Below are 22,929 nucleotides of genomic sequence, written 5' to 3' on the forward strand. Positions count from 1 at the left end.
TCATTGGTCGAGTAGTCGCAAGTGCGACTACCGAACAGGGGGTTCGATTTCCGGTTCGGACAAAGTATTACTGGACTTTTTGCGGTTTTTTCACCATAACCATCTCTACCTACCTCTTCGAGGATAAAAGGCGAGACGTTGTAAAAAAGAAAAAAAAAGTTTTTTTTTAAATAATTCTGATGACCTATAAAAATTTACTATTTATAAAATCAATTTCGTCTATAGGGTAAACGCCCCTATAGTCGGCCGTGGAATCAGTAATAACAAATTACGCATGTATCGCGCATCGAACATCATTAACGTGGGGCGCCGTTATGGACACGAGCGGAGCCCTCACCCGGCCCCCGAGAGACCAGACCTTCATAAACCTGTTTACCTTACTTCGTGTCGCGTTGAGATCCAGGGTTCCGTAACTGGATTTTGGGGTGGGAGAAACGGTTGTTTTTTTCGGTAAAGATGTAGTAGAAGGTCTACTCATATAGGTACATTAAAGTAAAAGTTATATAAGTCAGTCAAAAATGTGTTTTTTTGTTTCATTGTCTGTGTATAATAAAAAATGACTTGCATAAAATATATTGTATTTTCTAAGTTCTTATCTATTTTCAAATATACTAATTAATTTCAAATACAATCTTAGGTTTATTTTTCAATAAAACAGTCATCTGACTCCCTTCACCCTTTTTCTGTGAATTTCGAAATGAAACTATGTAAATTAACTCAAATCGAAACATATTCTAACTGCCGCACTCGGAGACATTTAATGATTACTTAAATTTATATTCTTCTAACGATTTTGTATCGATAACAATAACTAAGAATTAAACTTAAATATATTCCTTAGAAACAATTTAGTTCCGAAAACATTTATTAATAATTGTTATCGGAACAAAAGGACTACATTAAGTAAATATTAAAATACTCTTTAACATTTAATGACCGCGGTAAGTATTTCAAAGTTAACATATTGTCCATCAGTTAAAACTAACTACACGTTCCAAAGAGTTCTTTTTACTGTCACAACTCGTGAGAACCTAAAATAAAAAATAAAAAAATAAGACATACGGAACCACGCGACTAGGGTTGTAACATTTGATCCCGGCGCCCCGGGACACATCTAGTGACGTGTGTAATTTATGACCATCTGTCACTCACATATTAGCTGCCAGGGTTGTCGCTACACGGGAAAATCGAAAAGAAAATCTTATAGCTGTTTTCACTAACCACTCCCAAACTATCTCTTAGTTAAAAGTTATTTAGCATAACGTAGCACCTAAAACTAACCGTTACCTTAATATTAAGGGGGGGGGGATCATCTAATAAACATGGACACCCGAAATAGCAGAGGCGTTACAAGTGCGTTGCCAGCCTTTTGGGGGTTAGGAATATAAGGGTTGTTAGGAAATCGGGGATTGGGAAGATTGGGAAGGGGGGTAATAGAGCCTCCGGTAACCTCACTCATACAACGCAAGTTTTGTTTCACGTCGGTTTTCTGTGAGACCGTGGCATCACTCCGATCGAGTTGGCCCATTCGTATCGACGCATGGCTGAAATTACTGAACGGATTTTAATGAAATTTGGTATACAGACAGAGTATGAGCTGACTTGGTGTGTAGAATACTTTTTATTCCACAGGAATGCGGACGAAGACACTGGCAGAAGCTTAAGCTTAACATCCCATTAAAGAATATTATAAAACAGTAGGCAAAATAAAGATAGAAAAATAATATGTGTTTTTCCATTATTACACAATTAAGATACATGATTATCTATTATCTTGATGATTATCAAATAACAGATTGTGATAAGATAATAATTTAATTAGTATAGATTATAGAAAATGTGTTTACGACTACTAGTTTGCGTGATACTAAAAAGGATACGATGATCGAAGATCTAATCTGGTCTGTTTGAAAAACCCTAGAAGACCGGGAGCAAAGCAACGCTTGCGTTATTTATTGATATGTGAGGGTGATTATAGGTGGAAATAGAATGCTAAGGATAAAAATAGAATGCTATTTGGGCATATCCCATCCCAAAAGGCCGGCAACGCACTTATAACTCCTCTAGTGTTGCGGATGTCCATGAGTGGTGCTGATTGCTTACAATCATCAGATCTGTCTACTCGTTTGCCATATAAGAAAGAAAAGCACCTTGACTTTGATTTTGAAGCTTCACTAATAGATAGACAGACTGACGGACGATTAAATTTTGACGTTTCAAAAGAGCCAAAAATTAACACTTTAACTGCCAATGTTAAAATGGTGAAAGTCAAACCTATGTTAATCTCAGGCACAGGTGGGCGACGAGCCACTCTGGGCTCTATTTAATTTATGTATTAAATGAAATAAATGCTTTAACTTCGAAGTTACAAAGATCACCAAAAAAATTCTAATCTACTTTTTCCCTTCGTGCCAACCCTTAACAAGACGATGTTTACGAAGCCCACCTCTAACAGTTTAACCTCTTTCTTTATTTATCAACGGGTCGCATTTACATCCGTTGGGGTCACATCTACCCCCCAAACCGAACTCCCTACGCGATGCGGATCCTCAAATTGTGAGGAAAAAAATTGAAGTAGACTAAAATTTCCGAGTGAGCGGTCGGATGATACAAGTGACATTTACCCTATTTTTTGGTGATGTATTCTTTACTTCGTGTACAGGACTTTGGGATTTTTTTGCTTTTGTATTTTAATTTGAGTGGTGATAGCAGATATGTCACCATCTCTACTGTTCCGGTGGGTATAGAAAGAGTCGACTAACAAACTTTTTTATGGTATAAGCCGGTAAACGAACCGACGGATCACCTTATGGTAAGCAATCGCCGTCACCCATGGACACCCGAAACACTAGAGGCGTTAGAAATGCATTGTCGACCTTTTGGGAGTTAGGAATGGAAGGAGAATGGGGTAATTGGGGCTCCAGTAACCTCAATGAAACAAAGAAACACAATGTAAGCGTTGTTTGACGTCAGTTTCCTGTGAGGCCGTGGTAACACTCCGGTCGAGACGGCCCATTTGCCCTGAAGCATGGCTCTCCCACACTTAAAACCATTTTTTGATAATCACAATAATTATGGCACTATTTATGACTAACAAAAATAATTACCTACTATCTTCTATCAACCCTTTAAAAACAGCACGCGTGAAGTCACGGGCGGAAAGCTAGAGCTAGTTAAGCTATATATTGTGACAGTGATCATAATATAGTTTCTCAATAAATTTATCCCCTAACCATATACGATACACCATCCCCTAGAGTCCATTAAAATAGCCGTACGCCAATTATTTTGGCCAAACACACACATCACATGAAGCTATACACAACCAGTTTACCATGGTCTCGCTTTGTACCACTCTTCCATACATTCGTAGGCCAGTTTATACTAGACTTGTGTAGCTTGATACGACACCGGTATGTTAAAACAAAATATATTTATGTTACAACCTTGTATGAAGTTTATGATGCAATATACGAAAGTGATCTCTAAAAACGTGTTTTTTATATGTTGAGTACTTAGTTTTTCGTATAACAGCGATAAACATGTACAAATTGAAGGAGATGGTGTTTTTAGGTGGTGTTTTTGGGTGTAGCGGGAGCGGGAAGCGATTTTTTCAACTGTCTCTGTAACACGTAGTTTAGAACAGTCCGTTAAAGAAGGGCCAGAAGTACACTTAACACATTAAACGTTAGCAGAGGATTTGCCTTCCTTTTTCTATTGGCAGTCAAACTTCCAAACACTTTCGAAGATTTCAAATCGATATATCGATTTAAAATACCGCGTGACGTCACTTCTAAATACATTTTATACGTAGAAATGACGTATTTGCTCCCACTCTTAAACCTTCAGGTAAGTTGGAGATCGCAGTATAAAAGGTTCAGGTTTATTAGACAGCGTCCCTCAGTTATGACATAGGTACGCGGGAAGAGTAGGAGTGGTGACTTTGAACTAAAATCGCTTCTACTACTATCATAGTCGCACCTTTAGGACATTCGACAGAAATACTAAAAAGTTGAGTTGTTCCGACAAGACTTTATGTCTGAAATTGTGTTATTTCAATTGGAAGTGACTTTACAGGCGTTTTACATGCTGCAGTATGGTTTTTCATAACTCTTGGTGTGTTTAATGTAGCTGCGGACTACCTAGCGGGTTTACCGGGGCTCCGGCTCAAAAAGCAGGAGTTGGAACGAGGTGTTTTTTAGTCAGTAAAAGTCTCAGACCTCTCGCATTAACTAAGGTGGGAGAAGTCATTGGATGATTTTCGTCATCGTAATTGCGCTACGAAGATGTAATAGCTAAGCTTTGAAACTATGTGACCGTTTCCACTGATATTAAGCTATGTAGCTGTGCGAGGAAGATGCGCAGCTCCAGTATGCGATGTATCGATAGTAGGGAAGCCATTCATAGCACGCATCTTTCCATATAAAAAAACATAACTTAGCTAAGTCCGTTTTCACCAGTGCTAAGCTATGTGTACCAACGAATATGATTGGTGGAAGCCAAACGCATCCACAGCAACGTAGCATAGCACATCTCTGGTAGAAAAGCACTTTAAGATACTGAGGTATTCAGATCACAACACTTACAAGTCGGTAATACTTAATTTCTTTGCACTTAATTTCTTTATTTTTTTTAATTGTTTTATACTTATTGCTTGAACGGTCTAAAAATAATGTTGAGCCTACCTTTAATTTAAGAGCATACACTAACTGTTGTTTTCCATATTTTTAAGATTGTCTGTATGTATCTTAGTTGGTAAGCCTTAATAAATAAATAAATACAAACTTCTTGCACAACAAGAAAACTCTTTGCCATTAGAAAACTTTGACATGTCTTTAAAAAATAAGAATCCAATGTCATAAATAATATGGGTATAAGAAATAACAGGTAAGGCCCTTGATTTTTGTTTTTATTTTAGGTAAAAATACTAAAATCCTTAGTTTAGAAGATGTCTCGTAGAAAAACGCTACGAAGGTAAAATTTTTGTTACCATATTTGTCACTTAAAAGGTAAGCGTCCACAGGCTCGCATCGCACGCAACGGATTTTAGTTTGTCTTGTATAGAAACTCATACAACTGCGTCCACTGATCCGCATCGTACGGACCGCATCATCGGCAATGCCTACATGCGATGCGTACTGATGACGTCATACGGAATGCGACGCGTGACGCATGCGATGACGTCATGCGTCATGATTTCAAACAACTTTCTTGTAGATACTTTGGAACTTAACGCAAGCGTGCTAATAACATTTTGTTGTTTTGTTATTGTAATAAAAATAAAACTAATGAGTATACAAAAACAGTTTCTTTGGGAAAGTTGTTTGTAATCATGAGTACAATCGCGTGTTTAAATCTAGACACACGGCAGTGTGTCCGCCAAGTTCGAGCAAAAAAACCGACACACCGGCCGTGGGTTATATTACACGAACCATTTCGGGCCAAGTTCGACCCACCTATAACTCAAAATCTATTTTATCTACGCATATGAAATTTCTAGTATCTGTCGAGATCTACTTACTTATCTAAAATACAAAATTTCATTAATGTACCTATTGTAGGTCTAGAGATATTGACATCAGAAAATCGCTATTTTTACTATACACTCACTGACTGACTGACTGACTGACTGACTCACTCACTCATCAAAAACCTAGACCACTTCCAATGGTCGTATTGACTTGAAATTTGGCATGGAGGTAGGTCTTTAGGTCAAAATAAAGGAAAAAATCTGAAAATGGCCAAGTGTGATTCGGTTTTAAAAATAATGAAGGTGTAAATTCATACCCAAAATTATCTAAGGAAGTAAAACAAAAAAATTATCTATATCTTCCAATGGTCGTACTGACCTAAAATTCGTTACGAAGGTTTGTATTTAGTCAAAGTAAAGTAAAATAAGAAAAAAAGAAAATAAACCTTACAAAAATAAATGAAATCCCACCCAAAACATAAATGTGAAAGGCTGCCAAGTTCTATAATATTGGAATGCTTCGCCTATAAAAGAAGTGAGATCTAAATAAGTACCAAGTTCCATACACAGACCTCAGTTAAAAATGATATAACTTGGCAAGTTTTAATAGAAAATTATATACTTGACTCATTGCCTTTAGTAGGTTTATAACAAAGTGTATGAAAACTTGCCAACTTGTTATATCATTTTTAACTGAGGTCTGTGTATGGAACTTGGTACTTATTTAGATCTCACTTCTTTTATAGGCGAAGCATTCCAATATTATAGAACTTGGCAGCCTTTCACATTTATGTTTTGGGTGGGATATCGTTCACTAATTACCTTTCACCCTATATGTAAGCCCTTAATCAGCTTTAACAACTGCGCGAGTAACGAGAATGGTAGTTTTAAGGTAGGAAAATCATCCAATGACTTCTCTCGCCTTGGACGAGCGAGGTGAGGCGAGAGGAAGTGTCAGACTTTTACTGACTAAAAACCACCCTATTCCTACTACTGCTTGTCGAGCTGGACTACCCGCTAGGTAGTCCGCAGCTCCGGGTAAGATAGGTAGGACAGGAGATGCATTAGAGAGAGATAGAGAGAGATAGAGTTAGAGTGAGGGAGAAGGAAGATATTAAATGTTTGTAGGTGTGTTTCAGCCATGGAAAGGTTGATAAAGAAACACAATCACCGCTGCTGAAGATTTTTAAGGAAATAATGACAAGAGAGAAAGAGTAAGTAGTATTTATAATATACTAGCCTCTGCCAGCAACTTCGCCAGTATTCCCGTGGAATAAGGTTGCTTTTCCATCAGAAATGTGCTATGCTACGTTGATGTGGATACGTTTTGCTTCCACCAAACTTATTCATTGGTACACATAGCTTAGCACTGGTGGAAATTAACTCAGCTAAGCTATGTTTTTATAAGATGCGTGCTATGGATGGCTTTCCTGCTATCGATACATCGCATACTCGAGCTGCGCATCTTCCTCGCACAGCTACAAAGCTTAGTATCAGTCAAAAATGGTCACATAGTTTCACAGCTTAGCTGCATCTTTGTAGCATAGCTACATAGCTTAGTATTAGTGGAAACAGTCACATAGTTTCACAGCTTAGCTATTACATCTTCGTAGCATAGCTACATAGCACATCTCTGGCAGAAAAGCACCCTAAATCAACAGAAAATATAATAGTACTGTAACTCAAAAAGCTTTAAACAGAGAAGAGTGGAAGGAGGGTAGGGAGGCCTTTGTCATGCAGTGGGACGATCAAGGCTGAAATCACATCTCACATTTTTTTTTACATTTAATGGGTCGACATTTGGCCGCTATCTCACCTGATGGTAATTGATGATGCGGCCTACGATGGAGCACGTCTGCCCATAAGCAACCTATTCACTCGGGCTTTGAAGACACCCAGGTTATACCCATCAGGAACACAGACTCTGGCAAGGAGTTCCTCTCCCTAGCAGTTCGCACAAGGAAGCTTGAAGCGAAGCGCTTCGTGCGAGTGCGTGGGATATCCACCATGAAATGGTGACCGCCGATTGTCTTGTGGTTGGATGATGGAAAGGACTAGGGGAAATCAAATCTAAATCTAACTCAATAAACATTTGCAGTGATCCAGAAAAGAGGAATCTCCTGATGGAGCAGAAAGAAGATAAAAAGAGAAGACAATACTCTGGTTCCAGAACTAAGATCGATCGAGTGAGTCTTGATGTATTAACCAGTTGGAAGGTAACAGTCTAACTCATCACTACAACGAGATCGTATAGTCTGGAGACTGACGGACGGACGGATGAACTGACGGACAGACGTACGGACGGATAGACGGACAGACAGTGAAGTCTCTTAGCGCTACATATCTTAGGATTTAACTGTGCAGTTTTGCATGTTGATATGTATTTTTATAATGACTATAGTGAGACATACTAAATTAATTAAAAATCACGGTTTACTTACGTATATTAATGGAGAAAAGCTCTACTAGTACTAGCCAGTAGGCTGCGTGACGTCGCCGCGTCTGCGCACGCTGCTCATGATGAAGAGTCCCTCTGTGACTCAAAACTAGTAGAACTTTTCTCCATTAATAATACGTGAGTAAACTGTGATTATTTTAGTTTATTTTCTGTGTAGTTTGAAATATTTGTAAAATAAGCATTATTACAAGGGCATGGACTTCGTGGAAAACAAACTATTTTAATGAAAAAGACTGTACAGTTAAATCGTAAAGAGTGTCGCGTGGGTGGGTGGCTTCAAAAAAATTATTGCATATCCCGTAAAATCATGCTTTTGTTGGCCACGCAGTTGACTTTTTAGAGCATGAAATAATAGACAAATAGGATAGATTCTGACAGAATAGACAATTATTACAGAGTAGACTTTACAAAATACACCATAACAGAATTGACTATAGTAGTACCCCTTTAAAAAAAACTAGTGTTGCCCAGCAAGAGTCTTGCAAGTCTCGCATTTACCAATTAGCCAACTTTAATTTTTTATACGATTATGATTTAACTGTATTAACTGCCGGGCAAGAGTCTTGCTAGTCTCACAAATAAATACCTATTAGCCTAATGCAATTTTTTATACGGCCGGCTGTGACATACGGACGGACGGACGGACAGACAGACAGACAGACATGACGAATCTAATAAGGGTTCCGTTTTTTTGCCATTTGGCTACGAAGCCCTAAAAACTAAACAAGTCAGGTAAACTATGAAAACCGTAAATGTGCCAATATATTATTAGGTGTGCGATATACTTATGTTTCCTTTTGCATTCTCTGAATAGGACTCCCAAAAAATGGAGCATGCCGGCCACATCCCACAAATTTACGATGGTCAATCTGCGATCACCAAGCCACCAGCCAAGCGTGATGACTTGACCAACACCATTTTGAGAGAGAGGCCTTTGTTCAGCAGTGTACGTATTTTGACTCATGACTATGAACGCAATTTTTTTTTAAGGGGGAGAATCATCCAATGACTTCTCCCGCCTTGGGCGAGGCGAGAGGGAGTGTCAGACTCTTACTGTCTAAAAACCACCCCGTTCCTTCTCCTGCTTTTCGAGCCGGAGCCCCGGTAAACCCGCTAGGTAGTCCGCAGCTCCGGATCACCACTGCGACCGCTAGGCTCTTCCGCCGCAGTGGGCTCGATTCTTGATTCTGATGATGAAGATACTAATGACAGGTTCAATTCCAGAGGTCCTGTGAGTCGAGCAGTTCGGAGCAGCGCAAGAGAGGGACTCCGTACAAAACCTCTTCTATTGATCAGAGAGGCGAATTTCCACACAACAGGAATCGAAGCTTGGTCAGTTTGTATGATAAATGGGTAGAATTTTTCATTACGTACAATTTTTCACCAGTTTATTACACGTTACTAGCATCTTTTCGCGGCTTTGTCTGAGTTAATGTGGAGTAAAAAGTGCCATAATGTACATAAACATACAAACTTTCGCGTTTATAAATATTAGTAGGATTAAAGTGCTTTTTCAACAGAGATGTGCTATGCTGTAGATGCCTTTGGTATCCTATCCAGTCATATTCATTGGTACACATAGCTTAGCACTGGTGGAAACGGACTCAGTTAAGCTATGTTTTTTATATGGAAAGTTGCGTGCTATGGATGGCTTCCCTACTATCGATACATCGCATACTCGAGCTGCACATCTTCCTCGCACAGCTACATAGCACTTCTCTGGTGGAAAAGCACCCTTACGTTTATACTAAGATCAATCAATATTTTTTTCTATTTCAGGCCTACCCGAGCGAGAAAAAAGATAGTTGGTGGTGTTGGGTAAGTATTAATTCATGTTTTTGTTCTATTTCTAAATAATTTCGTATTACATTGGCACAAGTCATCCACATCACACATCAACAGCCTATAAGTGGCCACTGCTGCCCAAAGGCCTCTTCTCCCACGGAGGAGGTTTGAACATTAATCACCACGCTTGCTCAATGCGGGTTGGCATTGAGCAAGCGTGGTTATTAGGAATATATAAGCCCAGGTTTTCTCAAAATGTTTTCCTTCGTTTGTCAGTGGTGTCTAAATAATCTTAGAAAGTACATGTAACTCGGAAAAAGTCACATTGGTACTTGCTGTTGGGAAGTTTCACCAGAGCACACAGCGAAGTTGTGGCAAACATACTGAGAATAAATCAATTTGAAATACACCTTAACTCCTATAGCATATGGATGTAAACGGCATGCCAAAGACGCTTGACGACGCACCGCTCGTCTCCTACTAAGGCATACCGTTTTAATCCGTATGCCATAGTAATTAAAGCTTATTATAGACTAGCTACTTCCGCGCGGTTTCACCCGCTCTGCTTGGCTCATATTGGTCATAGCGTGATGTTTTATAGCCTATAGCCTTCCTCGATAAATGCAACTACTACTACTCAACACAAAAAGAATTATTCAAATTGGACCAGTAGTTCCGGAGATTAGTGCGTTCAAACAAACAATCAAACAAACACACTCTTCAGCTTTATAATATTAGTATAGATTGATTTATTCTTAGTATCTTCACCGCGCCTCCACCCGTGTGCACTGTGCCTTAATTAATTTTTTTATGACAGAGTAATAAAGATGATAAAGAAAAAGATAAACCGAAGAAACTGCAGTCGAACGACGATACCTGCTCCTGCGTCTCATGCGCGTGAGTCGATTTTTGTTGCATTTTTACGATTAGTATTTATTGACACATTAGGTTAAATAAAAATAGTATAAACTGGCCGACGAATTTAAAAAAATCTACTTCACACAAGATTATTTTCCTGTGTATATGCACATCGCACTTAGACACAGAACAATAAAAAAATCTAATTCAACATTACTATCTTATATCACATGACATGCCCCATTACACAGTTGCGTCGTGGCGACGGGGCAACGCAGTGCAATGTATACTTAAATATGACCGAGGTTTTTCTTCTTTTTTAGTATATTCTAATTCAACATCTATGTAACTGTGTCTTTAGTATGAGTTTGATACACATTTAAAGTAATCAAAACAAGAGCGTGTTCAGCGCTCTGATTGGCCGGCTCGAATAAACCAACCAATCATATTGAAATCAGAATCAATTATTGTTTATTAATTGCAGATTAAGGAAACTGGTCGGCTCAGAATACGCTTGCATTGGCTGCCTTCTCCTCCTATTCGCGATATCCATCATCATTGCTTACCTGATCATCTGCAAGGGTGTACCAGGGTTTGGTGGGGATGACTGCAAAGACAAGACCACCACGCCCCCCACCACTACCAAGTGCAAAAAGTCAGTTGACAGCGAGCGGTTGAAGCGAAAGATTGAACTGCTGAATGGGAACCGAATGAACAATGACTATCCTGGTTTTAATGATTATGATAAGGATTTGTAAGTATATATTGTGGTGTTTCTATGATGATGAGCATGTTTTAAGTTTTAAGGCTTAGTACGAGTTTTCTTTACGTTTAATGACATGGAAACGACAGTGCGTTCGGCGTTCTGATTGATTGGTTTTTTCGAGCCGGCCAATCAGAGCGTCGTTATAGCTTTCGTTTTGTTTTCGATCGACGTAATGCAAACTCGTACTAAGGGTACTGTTCTAATATTGGGAGTAAATTAGGAACTGAAATAATCTATATAAACCTGTTTTGTTTCGACTTGACTTCCAAATTTTTTTATGGTATAAGCTGGATCATCTGATGGTAAGCAATCGCTGCCGCCCATGGACACCCGAAACACTAGAGGCATTACAAGGTGCGTTACCGGTCTTTTGGGGGTTAGGAATATAAGGGTTATTTTTGGGGAATCGGGGATTTGAAAGATTAGGATTAAACACAAAGTATTGTTTTGGTTTGACCCAGAAAAATAATGTTGTTTTTTTGTTGGCAATACACTTTTTTCGAATGCTGCATTCAGATGCTTCAGTCTTTTACGTGTTGTAACTTATAATGCTGATTGTTTTTTCCAGGAAAAGTTACGATGATCCGATGATGTCACCAAACAAAGGCGTGGCTGGAATAGGTACGTTTTTAATAAAATAATTGAATGTTACATTAATAATAAGTATTTAAGTACCTAAGAAATTGCCGCTCTGTAGTACTGGACATTTTAAAGAAAACTATGTAGTTTCTTTTGTATTTTATTTTAAAAATATTTTTGTTTTCTTAATTAGTCTTTTGTTTTATAGTTAGGGTTTTATTTTAAACACATTTGATCATATTTCGTCCTACAATAAGACCTACCTACCTAATATTATGAATGCAATTGGACCTGAGCATGACATAAATCTTTAGTGTAAACTTGTTTGTGTGTGTTGTAATATTCTTTTATTTTTTTACACAGATTTTGGTCCGAGTTTTCGTGAATTGGTAAGTGTTTTCTTTTGATTTCATTCACTATTTAGATTCTAGACTAATAAACAAAATTGGAATGTCTGTTTGTAATATTGAAATAACTGCTTTTTACTACATGCATAATATACAATAAATATTCTATATACTTTGGTTTGTCTCGCTAAAACTCGAAAACGCCTGAACCGATTTGGTTATTTTTAGTCTGAAATTATTTATGGAAGTTCAGGGAAGGTTTTAAATGTTTGAGGCGGTACGAAGTTCACCAGCTCAGCTAGTACCTAAATAAAAACGAGATAAAAACAAATTACTAATAATTATTTTCCTATTTCAATAATCCCAATAAATTATTCAAACTAACCACCTTTTTTAATACTTTTCTTCACTATTCTTTAAATTCATTACTACAACTTTGCTCCCCCATCCATTTCCAAACCCTAGCAAGCACACCTCACCACGAACCACTCACCTCCAATAAAACAATGTCGCCACAACAAATAAAAAAGATTCCCTCGTAAAAAACGTTACTGATTGATAAAAATGCTTCCCAAAACTGCCATGAAAGCGGGAGTTATTTATTTACTGGCAACACTTTAGGGAATAGTGTGCGGTGTTGCTATTGAAAATAATGGGCGGGTTCAAGTGTTGTCGACGTATTTTTTGGGTGACGAATTTTGTGAAACGGTTTTTGGTATTTTGACTGTGTCTTGGGGCTTTTTTGGGTTTCATTGTGTCTAATTTGAAGTCATATTAATTTATTTCGACACCAGCAATTTATACTACGCTAACTCGAAATTTGGAAAAAACATTTTTTATGCCAAGTTGCTTAAAATGTGTGTTTACATACGTCATAAAAAAATTGAGAAGAAATATGCAAAAATAAGAAAGTTACAAATCTTATAAAACGCTAAGTAAAGGTACTTTTTGAAATCACTCGATTTATATTACGCCAACTATTATTAGCGGAGTGTGCGCGCGGATCACTTTGGTCAAAGTCTGTGCAACACTGCACTAACTCATAGTTAGCGTAGTTTAGTGCGTGCGTGTGTATACTTGTTCGTTTGTAAAATGAACGACTTAGCGACTTTTACATAGTAAATACTTATGTGTTAACGTATTAATTAGTTTATTAATGGTACGTTGACTATTCTTTTTGTAAGTAAGTACATGTTCTTTATAAAATATTGAAATATGCATCAGATGATTGATCATGCACTACGACGTCCCGTACTACACTACGCTAACGTTAGTTAGACGTGTATAAGATGTAACATTTTTTTGATGAATTACGTTTATATACGGCTAACTTGCGCTAAATCAAAAAATAGAAATAATTAAGGAAATATAAATATGAGATATTACAATGAATAAATTAAATATTAAGCATACCAAATTTCAAAAAAGTATCTTAATTAATGTAAAAGTTATCACGTTTTTCCCTTTAAACGCCTCTACTGTAAAGTACGCTTTTTGAGTTAGCGCAGTATAAATTGCTGGTGTCGAAATAGTTACTTTACCCAGTCCTTACTTAGCATTTGTTTTCGGAACCAAATCGTTACTAACGAATAGTTTAAGTAATCATTAAATGTCTCTGAGTGCGGCAGTAAGATTTGATTTTTTTGGACTATTAAAATACAAAATAGTTATTGAACATTTCAATAGTATCATCATAAAAACAATATGAACAGTGTTGTTGGTTACATTGTAACTAAAATATTATTTTGTACGTTGTACCTAATACAAGTTAAAAGTTGACATAATTTAAACGTTCGCTGTTAGACATTTTAATAAAAATAAGTACCTAAAATAAATAAAACTTGGGAGATTGGTGGTAGCTCCAGTAACTATTACGAAATGTTACTAAATTTTGTGAGTCCGTGTGTAAGTTTATTACTCAATCACGTCGATACGGCTGAAGGGATTGGGATGAAATTAAGAACAGAGGTAGATTATTCATTTCGGTTTTTCGAAAACGTCTCAGTAATTGCGCCTGGTATTTGGCAATAGGCTCACACATGGGATTTATAACACAAATTTTAAAAAAGTGGGTGTACATTGTACAGTGGCATTACATCTCGTAACGTGCACCTCTTCCTACCGCATCGGGGATAACTTTTTTTTCCTGTAATTAGTCATTATAACTCCTGCTATAATCATTTTTACAAAATTAAATACAAAGTTCCCTTCACATATAAATATAGATTCCAATACAAATGATTGCATATTATTATTAGTTTGACCTACAATCGCAGTGTGGGGTCCCTGCAGCTACTGTTTGTAATACCGGACCCCTTGTTTTGAAGGGGACCCCTATACGTGTAGTTTGGTTAAGGAGTATTGGCCGTTGTGATGCGGGGAAATAGAATTATAGTGTATTTTTCTTTTTGTTGTAATTGTGTTTTTATATAACTGTATTTTGCGTAGGAAACTATGTTATTTATATTAGTTTATTTTACGTGAAATACAGTCTTATGCAATCTGAAAAACAGTTTTAGAAAAAATATTTTGTTGACAATAATTTTGACTTTCTATTTTTTCAAAGCTCCAATGAGATCGATTAATTTACCAATTTATGTTTATGGTATTTTTTTACGGAAAGGTAGATTGTATACATATTTATTATACATTTTCATCACTTAGGTCATAAACAACATTCACATTTACTACTACAACTATATCTATAAAAAAAAACCTTCAAAATTTTGCAAAATTTAACATCAATGAACTGCAATGCATTCTAATAAAAAAAAAAATCAAATAAATTTCACAACACAAGACGCCAAATCACGTCTCACAGACTACAACCACAGACAACATTGCTCTCCAAAGACTATCATTGTACACAGCAACATCTCTACTTACCCCAGGGCCGTATTACCCTAAGGTAAAGTAGGGGGAGGTGGTGGGGCGCCACGTTACACAGGGGCGCTGCGAGACACCCGTACTAATAGGGTAGATGACTAATTTCTATTTTAATGTCCGTCTTGTAGATTATTTTAAAATATTACACACGTATTTTTTATTTTCTTACGGAAACAAATACTTTCGATTTGAAATATCGCGTGATGTCGTTTCTAGGTGCGTTTGCACGTAGAAATGATGTGTTTGCAAAGTCAAAGTCAAAGTCAAAATTATTTATTTCAATTAGACCAGGAAGGCACTTTTGAACGTCAAAGCAAATATAATAATATTAATAATGTCAGTCTGTCGGTCAGTCCTCTAGTGAAGCTATTTGCTCGTTCCAAAGTGTAGATTCCTATGGAGAAGAACGAGCAAGAAACTCCATAGGTTACTCTTTTCCAATCAGTTTCACAATACAATTCATGGTTACATTGTTTCGATTGCTTCAACTATGTGAGAACAATGTAAAACTAATATTTAGTCAAAGTGATAGAAAAAGAAAATAACCCTGAGGACAATAATCTTAATGCAGTATGGAGCTGACCAGTCCCAGTTGACAGCGCCCGTTCACGAACATGACACGTACACCAGCACCGCCCAACTCAACCATGTTGCAGGGAATCGAGCGATCCAATGCCCGTGCCACCGCCAATGAGACCTTTGAGTGAGCATGACAACTCCAAGCTGACACAAGTGCATTCTACTAGTCTAATACAGTTTTAGCTAATTACAGGGCTCTCACATTTACAATGATTGTATCTAATTTAACAGAACAAATTGAAATAACATGGTTTTATTATTACATTATTGGAATTACTTTATTTTTTCGTTACCCTGTGGAGCTGGACCAGCCTGCCTCCAAGCATTTTTATCCTCTATATAATCATTCAATTTGTAGTATGCTAATCTACACATCGTTTTTTTAATACATAATTTAAATTGTCTTTCATTTAGGTGTTTTATTTCCTCTGGAATTTTGTTATAACATTTAACACCGAATCCCATGAACGACTTACTTATTTTTGACAATCTAAAGAATGGCTGGCTCAATCTATCCTTATGTCTAGTTTCATAATTGTGTCTGTCAGACACTTTGTCAAACAAGTTTAGATTTTTCCTAACATACATAATGTTTTCATAGATAAATTGACATGGAACGGTCATAATATTGATCTCCTTAAACTTTTCCCTGAGAGATTCGCGACGACCAAGATTGTAGATAGCTCTGACGGCGCGCTTTTGTAAAATAAAAATAGACTCAATGTCAGCAGCCTGTCCCCACAGTAAAATGCCGTACGACATGATGCTATGGAAGTAACTGAAGTACACTAGTCTTGCCGTGTCTATGTCGGTTAACTGTCGGATTTTCCAGACAGCATAAGCTGCAGAGCTTAATCGTCCCGCTAGAGATGTAATGTGAGGACCCCATTGCAATTTGTCGTCTACGGTGATTCCTAGGAAAGTAGTCTCTTTTACAAATTCTAATTTTTCACGATTCAATAATATGTCACATTTATTACTTTTAACATTTGGCAAAACAAATCTAATACATTTTGTCTTTTTATCGTTTAAGACTAAGTTATTGACTGTAAACCAATTCTGAACCTTCATTAGAGCATCATTTACGTCGTCATAATTATTTGTTCGTCTGTTTATTTTAAAAACTAGTGATGTGTCATCAGCAAATAATACCATTTGAGGTTCATTTTTGAATAAATGGGGCAAGTCATTTATATATGCCAAAAATAGGAATGGACCTAGTATTGATCCCTGAGGTACACCCATAGATACGCTAGCCCCATGTGAGTTTACTTTGTTTATTTGAACTTTAAGTTGCCTATCCTGAAGGTATGACTTTAATAGATTTAGCGATACCCCTCGAATGCCGTAGTGTTCTAGCTTCAGCAACAAAGTCCCATGCTCAACACAGTCAAATGCCTTCGAAAGGTCACAAAATATTCCGATAGCGTCCTGAGCTTCTTCCCACGAGGCGAAAATCCGTTTAATCAGAGCTACCCCCGCGTCAGTAGTAGAGCGTCCTTTGGTAAACCCGTATTGTTGATCATGAAAGATAGAATTCATGTTAAAGTGACGCAGCATCTGAGTAAGTATCAGTTTTTCAAATACTTTACTGAGTACTGGTAAAATAGAGATCGGCCTATAGTTATTGGGTTCTGCACTATCACCGGATTTAAATAATGGAACTACTTTACTATGTTTCATTAAATTTGGAAAAACTCCTTGATCTACACTTTTGTTAAAAATTAAAGCTAGATGAGGCGCTATAGTCTCTATAAAAGACCTACATATCCTAACCGACATTCCCCAGAGATCTTCAGTCGACTTAACTTTAATATCTTTGAATGCTTTGATGACTGTTTGTGGGTTTGTGTATTGAAATCGGAAATCAGAAGTGCATTCTTTAACATTACTTTTAAGAAGCTCGATAGAAAGAGATGGAGACGATTTCAATGCTTCCGTAGTTTTTAGCGGAATATTCTTAAAGAAACTTTCGAATTCCTGAGCAACTTTTAAATTTGTACTGATGCGTCCGTTTTCAGTATTTAAATTAAATTCAACATTACGTGGTTTATTTCTACCTGTCTCGTTATTAATTATATTCCAGGTAGTTTTTATTTTGTTTTCCGCGGTCTTAATTTTACTGCTAATATGAAGTGCTTTAGCATGCTTACAAACCGATTTAAATATCTTTGAGTACCTGGAGACATGACTGTGGAAAGCCTCACTACTATTAAATGGTTTCATGCCGTAAAGTTCAAACAACTTTTCCCTACTTATACGAATACCTGGTGTAGCCCAGTCACAAAAAACAAACTTACATTGAATGTGTTTACGTTTTAAAGGGAACAATTTATCATACTGTGTTTTAATAATGGATAATAAGTTGTCATAAATCTCACTCGGGTATTCACTAGCATGTATTTGGTTGCCTAATTCATTTTTTAAGTTGTGATTTAATAACTCAATTTTTTTATTTGTGAATTGTCTGAACATAATTTCCCTATTTTGTACAGTCGTGACAGTGTTAAAGTTGACTGTCAGCCCACTGTGATCAGATGGTAATCTATTTACAATGTCCTTATGTAAATAATCACAGTTGCAAAAAATATTATCTATACATGTCGCCGAGGTGGATGTTACTCGGGTGGGCTCTAGGAAAATATTAGACAAATCAAATGACTTAAAGAGACTCAACAAATTAGTACAATTATTGTTCTTTTCCAGGAGATCAACATTAAAATCGCCACATACTATAACATGTTTACTACTGGAACATGTTTTCTGTAGTACATCTTCCATTACTGAATTGAAAATACTAAGATTCTGCAAAATAGGAGGCCTATAAACACACACTACAATATGCCTATCCAGCTCAACACAGGACAACTCTATTGTGTGCTCTACTGATAGTAATGTAATATCTTGTCTTTCTTTATATTTCACTGACTCTTTCACTAAGATCAAGCTACCACCATGTATCATTGATTGACGGCAAAAAAGTTGCCAACACAATAGTTTTTAAAATTAATAGATTCTGCTTGATAACTTTTCAGCCAATGTTCAGTTATACAAACAATATCATACTTAAATTTTTCTAAAAACAATTCAATTTCTAGAGTTTTTGATGAAAAGCCCTGCATATTTTGATAAAACAATTGTAACAAATTATCTTGTGTATTCTTCTTATGTACTATTTTCTTAGATTTAGATTTAATTAAACTGCCAGAAGATACCTTTCCAATGCATGTAACATTCATAGAATTTAATTTGATATCTTCTGTTGTCTTAGAATTTAGTTTAAAATATTATCAGGAGTGCCACCCACATTTGCCATCAAATGATGAGTCTCCTTCGTACTATTATATATACTACTTATCTCTATATTATTAGATTGTCTATATAATATAGATTTGTCACTTAAATTATCTAAAACTAAATTAATATTATTTGCTAGCAATCTAGCAAGTAATACTTTACATTTCCTAGGAATATGAATATATTCCTTTGTCAAATTAAATCCACTAACAAATTTGTTAGTGTCGAAAAACAATAATTTGTCCTTATGACAACATGTCAATGTGAACATTAAATTATTCAGGTAATGAATATTTTTGTTTTGTGTATCTGACAAAGTGTCAGAATATGGGAAGGCACATATTACCCTCATTCCTATATCTAAATTCAATAAGGTTTCGATGCCATCCAATACATCCCGCTTTTTAACCCCAGTACTATCACCCATCAATAACACTATAGGCTGATTTTGTGTGATACATTGTTGTTTTATTTTTTGTATCATCTGTGAAAATTTGATGTCATTATAACAGTAATTGGTCATACTATAATTATAATTGAGGCAATTTGAAATAAGAGACCCAATACCCGCTCCTATTGAGTCAGTGAATACACAAGCATTCTTATCAGTACCTGGCCGGGTAACCATATGTGGAACAGATGTATTATGTTCCGGCTCAGGAGGCAGGGTGTGGGTACAACTACAAGAAAGGTTATTTGCCAGTGATTCATATCTCTCAGCACTATAAGTTACTAAGTCTACTAGTTTACCCGCCTCAATCATGTGTTTATTAATTTCTGATTGAGCGGATTCATATTTTTCAAACATCTGATTTAGGAACATTTCTCTCTGTAGTAATTCTTGTCTGAGAGCTTGAATATCTAAGTCATATATAGTTTTACTTTGTTCTAATTCATTATGACAAGATTTTATCTCACTAATTAGTTGTACTTTTTGTTTTCTTAAAGTTAGATTTAATTTAGATAGATTTTGCTCCCACTCCTAAACTTTGATTCGTTTTATCTGAGTATTGTTATCTAATATGACATAATAAAATACACGACGAGACTCCGGTACAAAATAAAATTAGGGGCACCCTGGAGCTACGGACTGCCTAGCCGGTTTACCGGGGATCCGGTTCGAAGGGCAGAAGTAAGAACGAGATGGTTTTTAGTCACTAAGAGTCTCTCACGCTCTCTCGCTTCACCCAAGGTGGGAGAAGTCATTGGACGAAAAAAAAACTACATTACTACCATCCGATGCGCAAAAATATTATTTCATTTAAAATTTTATTTTTATATTTTTTCATTACCTAACTGACGGACTAAATAGACTTTTTTAATTTTCATACCCCGTCATCATCCCTACTGATCACAGAATAGCGGCGTATATAACCTTAGGGGCGCCCTACAAGGTGCTTGCTTAGTACTCTATGTTAAGTCCGTCCCTGCCTACCCCCTCGTCCCTTTGTCTGCTTGATGTATTAGTCCTGGCCATCATTTGAAGCCTTTAAAATATTACCTAGGTCTCTCTTTGTGTCCTGGACGCAGACATTTTGATATTTTCCCTTTGTTGTTGGTTTTTTTTTTCTAATTGTTGGAGGGATGAAAGGGTTTTGTATGATTTTGTATGATTGTTGTGGTTGCTGGAGGGGGTTAGGTGACCATTTGTTTTTGTAAGGTTTCTGGGTTGGTTGAATATTATGGTGATGTGTTGTTTTTCTAATGAAAATTATATTAAAGAAAAAGAGTGTGAATATGTTTACCGTAGTAATAGGTCTAAAATAATATTAATAACTGGAAAAAACGGAAGCCCAATTACCGCACTTCTCAATTTTGCCAATCTTCGAATCCCCAACAACCCTTTCTTAACCCCTAAAAGGCCGAAAATGCACTTGTTACGCATCTGGTATTTCGTGTGGCTATGGGCGGCGGCGATTGCTTACTATCGGATGACCCGTCTGCTCGTGTACCGGCTTATACCATAAAATAATATGTCAAGAAAAAGAAAAATGCAGTGAACTACATTCTAGAACTGGAATTAGGTTAAACATATTGGGGTTCATGATCAACGTCCCGTTGTTCTTGCATTAATAAATCATGTAACCAACATGATTAGACCAGATTCCAGACAATTGTTGGTCACAAATCGCGATACACTTTTTTCTGGACACAAAAAATCGAACGCAAAGTTTCTTTGTGCAGCATTTACCCTACCTACAAGCCAATTACAAAGGCATTTCCCCATACAAAAAGCAAAGCAAAGAAGCTCAATAATTCAATTTAGTAAAACACCATAAAATACTATAAGTCTTTACTCCAAGGAGTTACATTTTACACGCACAGGATTCCATGCAAACACTGCTTCATAAATTTCAAAATTCCTGAAAAAAACAAAAACACTCAAAAATCAACTCTACCTCTTAGACTATAAAGTTTAAAATCGTTGTCAATTTGTCTGTCTCTATTTGTCAAGGGAAATTGAGTCTTATATGTGTGCAAATAAGGTGGATTAGATTGGTTTTAAGTGTCCCTATTTTGTGTAGTAAATATTGTTGTCTTATGCTTAGGAGCGAGTCAATTGGCAGGCGTCTTAAGTAGATACAGGTTGTTTAAAATTTTGCAATAATATTGCATGTATTTTCTGTCTTTCGAAGCAATTCCCGTATTATATAATTGAACAATTTCCCTAAATGACCTATGCAGAATAGGCCATTTAGGGAAATTGTTCAAAATATGTTTCACCTAACTTAAAATCTTTAAACATTTTTACTTTGGAATTATTCTCAAATGTGTAACCCAAGTCGGCTCCTTTGATACCCACTAGAAGATTAAGTGTGCTTTTCCACAAGAGATGTGCTTATACTACGTTGCTGTGGATGCGTTTGGATTCCATGAATCATAATAATTGGTATACATAGCTTAGAATTGGTAAAAACGGACTCAGCAAAGCTATGTTTTTTAAATGGAAAGATGCATGCTATGGATGGCTTCCCTAATATTGATACATCGCATAATCGAGCTGCTCATTTTCCTCGCACATCTACATAGCTTACTATCAGTGGAAACGGTCACATAGTTTCCTAACTTAACTATTACATCTTCGTAGCATAGCTACGTAGCACACCCCTGGTGGCAAGACACACTAAACTAACACAAATGACAAAAGAAAATCAATCCGCAACCACATCTCCTAAATGAAATCACGTACAACGCAAGAACTTTACAAATTGCATCAGCCTGTAGCATCTAAAGGTGGCCACAAATCATATCGTTTGCGACACCGTAATACCTGCGACTCCCATGTGGAAGAAACCTTAAATGATTTATTTTGAACAAGTCACAAATATATAACTCTTTAGTGTTTTTCTTTCGTTTGTCTTAAAAGATTTATTTGTTCTGTAAACTTGGTAGGGGTTGTGGTGTGAGTTTATTGAAAAATTGCATTCCTGTTGTGGTGGTTTTTATTCCCTTAAGTGGTTGTCAGTGTTTGTTAGGTACTTGGTTATGTGTGTGCAATATGTTAGCAAGCGTTTGGAATTTTATAATGAAAGTATTATTATGTTATATTAATATATTATCTTTTGGCCATCGACTTACACGACAGCATTTCCATCCCCATCATATAGATGGTTGGCAGGCCACAACTGTGCGCTTCACGAAACTTTCTGCCTCGCACAACAAAACTGTGGAATGAGCTATCGTCGGCGGTATTTCCGAACCGATACGACCTTCAAACCTTCAAGAATAGAGCGTATTCCTTTTTAAAGGCCGGCAACGCACCTGTGACTCCTCTGTTGTAACGGGTGCCCTTGGGCGTCGCTGATCGCTTACCATCAAGAGTATAAAAAAAAAATTCCATAAAAAAAATCTCATCTGCATTACTTTCAGGGTTCGCGGAGTGTAAACTCCAAAGTTGTACAGT

General features: G+C 36.7%; 1 protein-coding gene across 1 annotated transcript in view; it reads left to right on the plus strand.

The window, feature by feature from the left end:
- The first annotated feature begins 4,865 nt into the window (after nucleotides 1–4,865).
- Nucleotides 4,866–22,929, plus strand: part of LOC118279580 (uncharacterized) — a 40,811-nt gene continuing 22,747 nt past the window's right edge. The window contains exons 1-9 of the mRNA XM_050702446.1: nucleotides 4,866–4,887; nucleotides 6,610–6,684; nucleotides 7,569–7,656; nucleotides 9,153–9,260; nucleotides 9,708–9,746; nucleotides 10,531–10,610; nucleotides 11,056–11,325; nucleotides 11,906–11,958; nucleotides 12,280–12,305. Coding sequence (XP_050558403.1) covers nucleotides 4,868–4,887; nucleotides 6,610–6,684; nucleotides 7,569–7,656; nucleotides 9,153–9,260; nucleotides 9,708–9,746; nucleotides 10,531–10,610; nucleotides 11,056–11,325; nucleotides 11,906–11,958; nucleotides 12,280–12,305 — 759 coding nt within the window. The 5' untranslated portion in view covers nucleotides 4,866–4,867. The remainder of the gene's footprint in view (nucleotides 4,888–6,609; nucleotides 6,685–7,568; nucleotides 7,657–9,152; nucleotides 9,261–9,707; nucleotides 9,747–10,530; nucleotides 10,611–11,055; nucleotides 11,326–11,905; nucleotides 11,959–12,279; nucleotides 12,306–22,929) is intronic.

Source organism: Spodoptera frugiperda, chromosome 22 (genome assembly GCF_023101765.2).
Source record: "Spodoptera frugiperda isolate SF20-4 chromosome 22, AGI-APGP_CSIRO_Sfru_2.0, whole genome shotgun sequence".
Classification (NCBI taxonomy): domain Eukaryota; kingdom Metazoa; phylum Arthropoda; class Insecta; order Lepidoptera; family Noctuidae; genus Spodoptera; species Spodoptera frugiperda.